The sequence below is a fragment of the Dermacentor variabilis genome, chromosome 10 (assembly GCF_050947875.1).
Source record: "Dermacentor variabilis isolate Ectoservices chromosome 10, ASM5094787v1, whole genome shotgun sequence".
NCBI lineage: Eukaryota > Metazoa > Arthropoda > Arachnida > Ixodida > Ixodidae > Dermacentor > Dermacentor variabilis.
Genome location: NC_134577.1, coordinates 30204924 through 30217500, shown reverse-complemented (window position 1 = coordinate 30217500; position 12577 = coordinate 30204924). Strand labels below are relative to the sequence as shown.

At 48.9% G+C, this 12577-nt stretch overlaps 1 protein-coding gene across 1 annotated transcript in view; it reads right to left on the bottom strand.

The window, feature by feature from the left end:
• Window positions 1-12577, bottom strand: part of LOC142559984 (uncharacterized) — a gene marked incomplete at its 5' end in the record, with an annotated part of 57944 nt that overhangs the window by 20910 nt on the left and 24457 nt on the right. Inside the window, 6 exons of the mRNA XM_075671708.1 lie at window positions 583-800; window positions 1535-1735; window positions 2876-3221; window positions 5521-5787; window positions 8772-9044; window positions 11048-11251. Coding sequence (XP_075527823.1) covers window positions 583-800; window positions 1535-1735; window positions 2876-3221; window positions 5521-5787; window positions 8772-9044; window positions 11048-11251 — 1509 coding nt within the window. The remainder of the gene's footprint in view (window positions 1-582; window positions 801-1534; window positions 1736-2875; window positions 3222-5520; window positions 5788-8771; window positions 9045-11047; window positions 11252-12577) is intronic.

Here is a 12577-nt window from a genome sequence, read left to right as displayed (position 1 = left end):
TCGCACCTCCGCGGCTACAGCCATGCCTACGGCAAGCCCCAGTTCGCCTGTGCAGGTCCCACACAAATCGGTACCCTCTGCGAGACTGCAGACCACCAAGGCAGTTTCCGGGCTTTGCTCTCCTTGCGTTCGTTTGCTCCTCAAGGAGATGAATGTAATGTTGGCAGCTACGTAGCATGAATGTAGTTACATACCCGCTCTATCTGGCCGAATTTGTACACGCAGCTGGCATTGATGGAAGCACAACAACGGTCGATTAAAATATCAGTGTCTCTTCCAGTCTTGTTTGTCTAATATAGTCACTCGTTTTCTTTCAAGGCACGACAATAGCCACTGCGTATCTGCGCTTCTTTAACTTTTTCCAAATCCTAACGCGTGGTACATGCAGCCAACAAAGGTGTATTTGAGCCCTCACCAAGATGCATTTTGCTTACAAGCGCCCCACAAGGTGCCACATTTGACGGTGTACCAGTGGTTTTACCTTGATTCGGGGCAATTTTCGTGACAAGCGTATATAGTACCTCAAAAACGCCTCCGAGCGCTGCTTCTCGATCGAACACACGCATCTGCTTCTTCACCTACCCTGGAGGCACACCTTCTCGAAGTAGGCCATGACGGGGTTGGCGACCAGCAGCTGCCGGTTGTCCTCCGCGGCCGTCGAGAGCCACGACGCTGACTGGAAGTTTCCGTACTCGATGGTGAAGGCCCGGCACCGGTCTCCCAGCCGCTGGCACTCGGTGAACGCGTCCCGCACCACGCCCACCGCCGAGCGCGTGGGGATGCGTTCTCTCGGCGCATACCTGTGCGGGTTGACACGCGACGAAACAAAATGCGAGTCGAATTAGGAGAACAGTGAAACTTATTAAAAAATGCTAGTTTGTTAGTTACAGTTTGTTGTTGGTTAAAGAAGAAACAGGCAATCTCATGCCACGCTTTTGCTGGCTTGATTTTCTGTCGACTTAGTATTGTGGTAACTAACAAAGGAAATAGGGAATCCAGGCACAATGCGCACGCTCTTCCAGTCAGCGAGGCCCAAGCCGCGCAGCTATGATGCAACAGCCACGACGGTCAACAATCAAATAATAAACGTGCTCACGGGACACTAAACTCAAAGGCTCAAGAGCGAAGAACGGGAGCTTTTAGCACGCGGAGAGTTTAGAGTTACGTCGGCTGTAAAGGCGTGAAGGTTTTATATGGCTTGTAGCTAGGAAGCCCGGCTAGCAATTAAGGGGCATGCCTAGAACCTCAGAAATGAATGGTTAAGCGATGAAGCAGACGGGGGAAACTAGCAGGAAGCAATGGTCGTGCTTGCAAACTGCGAACAACCGGTAGGAAAAGGGGAAAAAAAGGATATCGCCGTAACCATAGCCAGGATAACATATGTATTTCTGCTTCGGAGAAGTCCTGTACTCCGGCCGCTCTGTGGTGGCGTCGTGCTGTACACGCACCTTCGTTCGTTTCCTTTCATACAAGACACGAACCAGTGAATCAACAACGCAGTGCACCCTCTTCCCCGCGACCTTCGGACTCGCACCTCATGTCGTGGCCGATGGTCTTCTCGTACGTGTACTGCTCGTACGTGCAGAAACGGGGCGGCGGGTACGGGCTGTAGTCCGTGGGGGGCCTCGGTGGGTACGGCGTCGGTGGGGAGCCACCTGGCGAGGGCTGCTGCGAGGGCGGCGAAGATCCCGGATGTGGTTGGGGATGAGGAGGAGGCGGTGGCGGCGGGTACGGCCTGTGCGTAGACAAGCGGTTCACAAATGGGAGAAAGCAGCCTTTCCCTTTCGCTTGACATTTAAAAAAATACGAATTCCCCAAATACAGTAGTGATTAAATAATCGTGTTATCAGAGGTAAGGAGGCGGAGTAAAAAAGAAAAAAGAAACGAGGACAGGAGCCAGGAGGGCCACAGGACAAACTCTACCGTTGTTACAAACGTAGTTCGTCTGCCGTGAGTTCCTCTTGATCCAAAGAGGTTTGAAACATACCCAGCACGGAAAAGTGGAGGTGAAGTAGCTGAGAAATACGCTGACTTTAATTATCAAATATATGTGAAGTTGTTGGATCGCAGGATTCAAACAGAGGACCCCTAGCACAACAGCTTGTTTTTACTTGGTCAGCTTACGTTTACGTCAATTCGTATACTGCCACTACAAGTACGAGTCTTACATTTCGATTGCACCCTGCTATTGCATTCGTTTCTTCGCCCTGATGGCGAATCTGTGATATATATATATATATATATATATATATATATATATATATATATATATATATATATATACTTTTTCAATGACAGTGATTGAAGGAAATGTTTGCGCACAAGTACGTTCTATTTTTGCTTTTATTTCAGTCCTTCTATATTAACAGGCGGTATGCACAGTATATAGTTACGTTTTCAAATACAAAAGAAATAATGCCAGCGAACAATATCACATAACACGCTGATGTTAGAAACACTCAATAAACAGTGCTAATCAATGATATCACATTTCACACCAAGCGACAGTATTCATAATTGATAATGCACAGGGAGCTCCAGCGTTAGAAACTTCCGAGGGTAAGTGATATCCGTGTCGAACGTATATTAGCACCATGGTCCACCTACAACGTCACCTATATTGGTTTCGCCGATAACCAAAACGCGAATTAGCGTGTTTCTATCTATCTATCTATCTATCTATCTATCTATCTATCTATCTATCTATCTATCTATCTATCTATCTATCTATCTATCTATCTATCTATCTATCTATCTATCTATCTATCTATCTATCTATCTAATCTATCTATCTATCTATCTATCTATCTATCTATCTATCTACCTATCTATTTTCTCTGGCCTTAAAATATTTTCGGAGGTAACGGAATCGTACCTGTGCGGCGGCGTGTGCGGGTACGGCGGCGGGTGCGACGTGCCCCCGACGACCCCGTTGCTCCGGCTGTCGTCGTCCAGGTGGCAGTCCTTCTCGGCGTACAGGGCCCGGCTGCGGTACTCGAGCACGATGGGCGACACCCCGGGCCGGCTGTCCGCCGACAGCAGGCACTGCGGCGGGCCCAGGGTGCCGTGCTCCACGTACGTGTACGAGCGGCAGTTGAAGTCCGGCTCGCGGTTGCACTCCATCTCGCAGTGGAAGGTCGAGCCGACGCCGTGCACGACGCGGGTGATGTGCGTCATGTACACGTCACGCTGGATCGGAGCGTAGGGGCAGGGACCCGTGTCTGCGGTGCAGAGAGAGAGAGGGGGGGGGGGGCGATGAACGAGGTGGTGCGGGTTGAAGAATGGCACGTACACTCTAAAAAAAAATAAATAAATAAAGTTTGCACCCCGCGGTCTTCACAGACTGTGACAAGGAACAACAATGGTGGCGGCAAATGCTACACGGTGAATCACTCTCTGACCAGTTATGGGCAGTCCAGAAGGCCCGCGATGTGGCTGAAGGGCTCGGCCTGACAGTCCCAACGTGGGAGCGGCCCGCGTCAACCTAGGGTTGACCTTCAGGACCCAATAAAGTTCTTCATACCGTACCATACCATACCCCCTTTGGGGTGTATATCTTGCCACACAACAATAATCGTCATCTGCCTTCCTTGTGTTTCATTTCTTGAAAACGCCGCGCCTGCTACTTTCCTGTCGGATATGCTATGTCATGCTGATTACCGTTCGTTGCTGGGGAAGTACCGGGCTCGCAGCGTTGAAGAAAGGAAATGCGGACAAGAGAGATGGCGTTTATTGTTGTGCGACAAGATACGACTCAAAGGGTGTGAACTTTTCTTAGAGTGTGCTGCCATCCTTCGTACAAGAAACAGCTAAGCATGCGCCTAGTCGTTAGTCCACACGCGCTGCGCTGTAAGTTATCTGGTCGGGAATTACGAGCTGCTTGTAAACGGGGAAAAACATTTTCGGTGATCACACTTTAGGTATAGGTTCCGTACATTGCGGTAACTTAAAGAAATGGCGTTTTCCTTAGTTTTTCAAGTACTTAGGTTTCTTCGTACTGACTATCGTCTGATCATTTCAGTTTTGTCTCTGTGCAATACCTTCCCATGAAATAATAAGCGCTGCGGCACGCTAAATACTTACCATGCAAACAGACATTATCATAACCAACACGCATATAGCCACCGCATAAGTACAAGACCGTATCTAAGCAGGTATACCCGTGGTCCAATCAGCAGTCTTTCATGTTCACGCTCGACATCCTAACTACGACGCGCCAACCGGGTCGCGCAAGCGTGTGGGGAATGCTTCTATTTGGCGTTGAGAAATCCCGACGGTTTTCGGTCGTGCTCGTGTAGTGTACCGTAACCTAATCAAGGCCGTTAACGCAGCTTTAATAGAGAACGCAGTGACTGCAACGTTGGTTGACGTGCACAGCCATGCGGCGCGCGCTTCTCTGCACCGGTGTTGGCGTTCCTCGGCTTGTGCTGTCTCCAAGATTCATGGGTTGTGTAAACGAAATGCACAAACATATTCAGGAATTTTTCACATTACCCCTTCTCCTGTCTGTCGAAGTTCACCGCAATTCACTAACGTAATTGAGTTGTCGGCATTAAAAAAAAACATAAAACAAAGGACACTTAAATATGCCGCCCGAATTTCAGCAAAATTCAGCATAGAAACGTAGAGAAGCTACATCCTTTTAATAACGTGCATGTTTACGTCGTCGGAAGTTTCCTGCAGCGTTACAACAGTGTTTTAATTCTGACCTAAACACTGCTATAACGGAGAAAAGATGTTTACAAATAAGTGCCGTAAATACTCTTGTTATAGAAAAGCGTGCCCTCGTGACCTTACTAACTCAAAGTTGCCGGAATTCTGGCACCCTTCTGAATTATATATATATATATATATATATATATATATATATATATATATATATATATATATATATATATATATATATGTTGTTACTGCTGCCAGTTCAGTTATGCTGCCGCACTGCTGCGAAGCTCGACAGATAGCTGAAGGGACTATGCCCGAAATTCCCGGACACGAGGCAGCGGCAGAGCGCGACTTTGGCTATATGCGAATTGTGTACTTGTTCGAATCTCGGGGAAATCCGTGCACGTTGTCCAGGACTTTCCACGAGTCCTGTCAAGCGGCAGTGCAAGGAGAGGAAAACACCATAAAGTTGGCCAGTGTGAAAATAGGCTGGCTATCATGGAAAAGGAGATGAAAGAGCATATTCGAAACAAGCAATGCGGATGAAACAAATCTTATTTGTTTGATAAATAGTGTCTGCTACTTCTTTTTTTTCTTTTATTTATTGTTAGCAATTTCATTATTTTTTTGAGGTTATGACTGTCTTCACGTCATAGTTATAGCAGTAAAAACCTCAAAACCGAACGGGACATAGCGGAAACGCTGTCGTGACTATTGGCCGCGACGTATAGTGACAAGACAAACCCGGCAAACGAGCTACGAACTGCTATCGTAGAATAAAAGAATTAAAAAAAAAAAAGAATAAAAGGAGAGGCGATAACAAGGCAATCTGCGATCTGCATAAGCGGCACTCACTGACGGTGCACTGGTTCTCGAGGTAGTAGACGCCCCGGCCGTAGATGAGCCGGGCGAAGCGCGAGTTGCGGTCGTCGGCGTACAGGCGGCACTCCTGCAGGTTCACGTCGTAGCTGGCCGACTTGCACGCGAAGCGGCGCTCCTCGAAGCACCGCCGCTCGCAGTCGTGCAGCGTGATGAACCGCGTCACCTCGCGGGGGCTGACGCCGCGCAGCTCCTGGTCCACCATGCGCTCGAAGGTCCACAGCCGCTGGCAGGCCACCGAGGCTGCGCGAGGGAGACGCGTGCGTGTGCCGTGAGCCCGCGATCCATCGATTAAGAGCAACCGGTGCTCTGTTTCGGCTTCAGAACTATCGGCCGTCGCGACCGAATGTTCCTTTTGCGACGTCGGAATTGCTGTCCTAACGTCAGAGTCGCTGTCACGATAGAAGGCTGCTGTTGCGACTTCCGAACTCTTGTTGTCGAGACAGAACGTTTCTGCTGCGACTTCAGAACTCTTCGCCGTCGCGACAGTATCTTTCTATTGCGAGGTCAGAATTTCTGTCGTAACGTCAGAATCGCTGTCACGATAGAAAGCTGTTGTCGCGACTTCGGAACTCTTGTTGTCGAGACAGAACGTTTCTGTTGCAACTTCTGGACTCTTCGCTGTCGCGACAGAATGTTGCTTTTGCGACGTCAGAATTTCTGTCGTAACGTCAGAGTCCCTGTCACCATAGAAAGCTGTTGTTGCGACTTCAGAATTCTTGCTGTCACGACAGAACGTTTCTGTTGGGACTTCAGAGCTCTTGGTCTTATTCGCGACAGAATGTTTCTGTTGTGACGTCATAATTTCTGTCATAACGTTAGAAATGTCTGTCGCAGTTACGTAAACGTCAGGAACTTCTGTCGGGCAACAGAAATTTCTGTAGTCACGACAGTAATTTCTGTAGTTGCGACAGGAATTCCTGTTGTCTTTTTTCAAGTGGGCCGTGCTCGAGATTAGGTACGTATTCGTCTAACGCTTAATTCGTATTAAGCAACTGATTGAATTTAAGCGCATCTGTGACACGGGGAAAGCGAGAGAGAGCGAGAAGTTATGGGAGAGAGGCGAGGACATTAGCCAGGATTAGCCATATACTGTGCACGGTTACATCAGCTACGCGGTATTTGCAGCGTTCGCCCGGTCACTCGCAAGTGGTCACGTTGGCTGGTGTAAGTTGTAATGCTCAACGAACCGTCTGTGCTCCACTGAATTTGATAATTGAGAATTCTATTTGAGCGTGGGAAGTTAACTCGATCATGCCCCGTGGTTGCGTTTTTGATTCGCAGGAGCGGAGTCTCACTTGTAGATTGTTTACAAAAGGAATTGGTGAATCAACACTTACTGAAATAGTTATCTTTACTCAAATACTTTGTTTCTTTTCTTTGTAATACTATACTCTCCGATGGTAAGAAATAAAGGTGAAAAGACGTTTTAATTTTCCTTGGTGTGGAAGAAGTGTGTTTGGCCCTTACAGGGTTACAGGGATCATTACAGGGAGGAAAATGTGTTGATCTGTATTAGCAAATTATCCTTCTAAGACACCACGCGCGAGGAAGAAAAGGAAGGAAAGTTAGATAGGTCAACCAGACGCACATCCGGTTTGCTACCCCACACGAGGGCAAGGGGGTTTAAGGGATGAAAATTAAAGAAGAGGGAGGCAAGAAGGTGCTCTCAGTGAGAACACGTACGGTTGTCTATCACTTCACCTCTATAGTTGGTTATTGAGGCCAGTCAATTTCATAAATCGTAGCCGCGACCGCGTAAAAAAAAGAAGGAAAAAAAAACACGCACAAGAAAGGCGCTCTTGCCGTGGGAAAGGCCTGATAAGTCAGAACAGACGCAAATTCCGGATTGCGCAACGAACGGGTGGCAACGCCGCCTCGGAAGTTTCCACATCGGCTCGCCGTGTCTCAACAGATTGTTGCGGCGTCAGCTGGAGCCCAGTCAATTTTACGATCACTAATGATGGACTGCATTGTCTACTGAAAGAGCCAGAGACCGAACTGAACACTTGAGAACATTTACAGCGCCATAACGGCTTAACTGCGAGAAAATACTTGAATCTATGGCGAAGTCGTGCTAGGTGCTTCGGGGCGAGCTTAAAAAAAAAAGAAGGAAAGTTTTGTGCTTCACATTTTCTTCGAATTATCAACCTGTTACCACAAAACTAATGTGCCCACTTCAGTGAATCACACCGATGCGTGCCGCTGCGATTTGCCTAATTCTCTGTGTCGAATAATTTTTCTGAAGTTTTTTTTCCTTATTTTTTTCCTTTTTCCATATTTTCCACAGGGTAGTCAGCCGTTACTTACACTGGCTAACCTCCCTGTCTTCTCTCTCTCTCTCTCTCTCTCTCTCTCTCACTCAAGTTCTGAAGAACAGGAAACATCGTCATTACAAACTCACTCGGTATTTTTCTTTAGCGTGCCTTTAGGAAACTCGGCACCGCTTTTGCGGCCTTCCGCATGGCGAATGCCAGAGCCAATGGTCCCAAAATGTTTTAATCCCTGAAATGATTGTTTCAATTGTTTTTGACTGATTGGCGCAGTGACCTACGGTGCCAGTTCACCCACCCAATGACGAGTACATTTCTTCAAAAAAATGCCATTACGAGGTTATCCAGAGATTCGGATGGTTAATAACTCATCCCAAGATTGTTTTAAATAGTTGAAATTTTTGGCGGATTAAGCGATAACAGTTTAATACCCCCACCTATGCTTTGGAAGTGCACTGTCACCAACAACATCCAAAGCGGGCACATTCCTCGAGAACTCTTATCGCCTACTGACCAGGACATCCTCTGGGCGTGGGTTCACGGTCCCCTTTTGGAATTTACTCCTCTACAATATCAGGGACTCTGGCCTGGTCCTCGCGTGGACTAGCACTGGTAGTGGACTGGTACTGGGCTTGACTTATCCTCGCCAGTATTTGGGCCCCGAGACCCCAGTATTTAAATTCTGTATATAAAGACGTTCGTAGGTTGCGGACGAGGCCAGCGGCGTTCGCTGTTTGGAACCCCTCCGCACACGTTTCGTCATCGTTCGATCGTGCCAATCTCGTTAGGGCCTTCAGAAGAGTACAGGCTTGGGCTGGATGATAATGCATAGTGACACTAGAAGCATAACGCTGGAAGGGTCCCGTCTAGTCTTTGTCGATCGTCCTTACCGCGCTATGCTTCTACTGTAACTCGTTAGGGCGCTCGTTTTTTTTCCCTCTCTCTCTCTCTCACCGGGCACGCAGATTCCTTCGAAGTACGTCTTTCCGGGGCTGGGCCTCAGGTGAGCCGGCAGCGACCCGGAGTAGTAGCCGGCGATGTAGCACTCGTGGCGCCGGTAGTCGATGCTGAACGAGTGGCAGTCGTCTCTCTGCTCGCATCGCAGTATGCACTCCTTGGTCATGCCGTCCGCCGGGGCCGTCAGCAGGATGGGCCCCGGTCTCGAGGCCGACTCGTGGCCCGACACCCGGGCGAACGTCAGCTTCTCGCCGGCGCTGCAGTGCCGGACTGGACAGCGATGGAGAGAAAAAAGAGAATTGTGGAGTTTCGTGTGCCAGAACGACGATCCGATTATGATGCACGCCCTAGTGGGGGAACTCCGGTAATTTGGACCGCCTGGGGCTCTTTAACGTGCTAAAATCGCGAGCTTTAGCGTGCCTAAATCTAAGTACACGGGTGTTTTCGTATTTGGTCTCCATCGAAATGCAGCCGCCGTGGCCGGGATCCGATCCCGCGACCTCGTGCGTAGCAGCCCATCACCACAGCCACTAGTAAGCAACCACGGCGGCTCATGGACAACGAGTGAGATGTGAGAAAATATCAGACGATGTGACTACAACTCGCTTCTATTATACCTTTAATCATATTAGCGCTCGTACATTGCGTGCTATACACTCTTTTGTATTCTGTACGTCCTCGTCTGTTTAGATGCTCGTCGCAGTCTACATCACGACTGCTTGTGTGTGTGTTTGTGGCTTTGTGTACGAACTAAGTGTGGTGCGACTTGCTGGAAGTCATATTTGTTTCATAAGCATTATATGTATATCGTAATTGCACACCGTTTTTGTTTTGCGCTGTATAAATTACCGTGTCTTTTAATATCGTTTCATCCACACCCATATAACGGCCCGTCAGGCCCAAGGCACGAGATCTGAGAAAAAGCTGAATATCGCGGCAACCTCACAACGCAGTCTTGTATTTACATTTCGGGCCTCGACTAGAATATGGTAACAACGTTGTAGTATATAGTTTTACGCGCTACTGCTGCCGGCTGCTCGGGAATTGAACGTCTTCGGAGATATCATGGTCCGTAAACTTTGGCGCCGAGTGTACCATAGCGAATAGTGAAATCTGTTCACTAATGAAAAAACAGTGCCCTAAACATGACGCCGAGTCAATAATGCAAGCGTTGCGTGTTCGCCTTAATTGACATTGTCGTGGTACGCAGAATGCTCTTTCTTTTTCGTCCAATTCACTAAGGTTTTATTATTTTCTTCTGTAATTTTTTCAGGATTCCAACGAAATCTTCAGTGTTTCAGAGTAGCAATGAATTACACAATGTGAGCAAGATGCACCAACCCCCAACATTACAAAGCACCAGTCATGCAGTTCACAAATCATCACAACTTGCCCATTCTGCATTTCCAGTAGCGTATCGGTTCATACAAAGCAGGCACGACACATTTCACGATGCATGATAACAAGCACGTTTCCATTCATTCCACCGCAGCCATAAGAGGTGCACGAGAAAGAGCACTGTTATCACCCCGAATTTGCAACAAACCATTCTTTGGGAAAGTAAATGCAACCTCACAAATGTTATTAAACTTGGGAATGGTGACTAGATGAGATACGATTTCCACTGCTTTCGTGACCAAATGAACTTACGATCGACATAATCTTCGCGTTGTATTGTTGGTATTTTCCACATGAATTTAGACGGTTCACATTTCAAAGCTATTCGAAGTGGACTAGTTTTGCAGCAACATGTCCTTATTCACCCAACTGCGTTGTATCTATTCAGTAAAACCGTTCCAGTGGGAACTTCCTCCAATGTCAGAACCGACTGCTCTAACATTACGCTTCACGTAAACTATAGTGTCGGTTTGACGAAAAGAAGCTGGAGGACGTGTCAAAGACTGATAGTAGTCGGTTGAAACATAATGTTGAAGTCAGTCTTCCAACGAAAGGAACATTGGAAGGAAAAAGTGCAGAAGGAAGGCAGGGAGGCTATAGCTTCTCTATGACCTCACTATAGCCCCCCCCTCCCCTTCTTCCACAGTGCTCTTTCTACGCGCTCCTTACGCTCCACTGTACACCGCGCGACACCACCATTCCACCCGCTCGCAGCGCCGAGCACCCAACATCCGTCCGTGTACCCAGGCCAGGCAGTCCAGCACCCGCAGCCAATGCCGCCGTTAACTCGCAGGCTGGGGCAAATTTCGGAAACGTAGGCTTACACTGGTTCCCTTGGAGCTGTAACGAGGTTCGCGGCACGCTCTCGGCGTTACCTGTGGGCGGGAACAGCGTGGGCGTGTGCGGCGGTTGCGACGTCGGGAAGGTGGGCGACGAGCTGGTGGGCCCACCGCCCGTCGATGAGGTGCCGCCGCCACCGGCCGCCGTGGTGCCCGAGCCGCTGTCGGTGACGCCGGCGCCGTCCTTGCACGAGCGCTCGTAGAACAGAATGCCGGGCCGGGAGTTAGTGCTGGCCGGACCTGCGGCCCAAGAGCAGGGAGGAAACTCGCTCGGCGTGAGTGCGACCCGTCAAACATAGCGCGTTGGGGCTGGCTGCGTTTCGCTGACGAATAAGTGCAAGGCGAAGGGGGCTCGCGGGAAGGTGGATACTTGATCAAGAGTGTGGAAACTAAATCGGCTCAGCACGAAAACAGTGTACGCAAGAGGACTTGCCACCGTCAGAGTAGTTCAGGTCCTCGACAGTTCCCGTCGTCTTCAAAGTCATACTTACATTTGTCGGTTGATCAACAGTGGACGAGTAGGAGGGGGAGGGAGGACTCAGGCTTTCTGAACAAAGCTAACGTTTCGGCAAGGAGGCTTTTCTAAATCGCGGCTCTCCCTGACGCAGACAAGTCTCCGTGCCGAAACGTTGTGTTTGTGCTGAGGCCTCCCTTGTTCGTAGACTGTTGATCAACTGAGAAATGCGAATATGACATTGAGAATGACTGGACGGTACGATCACGCACTTTGGAAAAGATGTTATCGCAGCGGAACACTCGTGGCATTTCCGAAGTAGAAAGCACAGCTCAGGGACAAAATGGCACAGAGAAAGCAGTGCCTGACACTAAATTACAGCTTTGACTCTTATTTATGAGAAAACCTGCACAATTCGAAGAGTCATGCGTGCCGAAAACATCAACGGGAATATGGACACAGTTCCAGCGTCACTGTTTCGCTGTGTGTGTGTGTGCCTGGTGTTCCTTCCCCTTTCCTCCTTGTCTTGCCCCTTGGACTGTAAGAAAACCGTGGCGTTGGGCCGGCCCGAAAGCAACCGTGTTTTACGCGAAAAGTGGCTGCAATAACTTCAAGCGCTGGCGTGACTCAACGGTTCCTCCGATGGGTACAAACGTCTCCACAGCTTTCTCAGAATTCGTGCGCTATAAGCAGCGATGTATACTCTATCTCGCAAGTCGTTTGCAGCACTGTAGGAGCTACAGGACTCCTTAGTTAGCCAAAATGAAGGCCGAATGCTCCTAGAGATGTGTTCATCCGCGCCGCCTCGTCTGCTCAGCGGCTGCTGAACTCGCCGTGTACGGCGGGCATGCCCAATGGTCTTATAACATGTCCCGTATCGCTGCAACTTATCATGTGCCCAGACGAAACGAAACTCCATAATCGTGCCATTAATCAGACAGTTACGCCTGGTACTATGTTCCGCTGCGCAATGATATTGGCTGTGCACGCTTCGTGCTTTCAGCAGCGCTGTAAACGACTTGTGAGATGGAGTATGGGCAATAACATGTTTCAGAGCCCAGCAGCGAGGAGGTCGCAAGCCCTGCTGCTTAAAACGGTCAGTTGCGAAGATA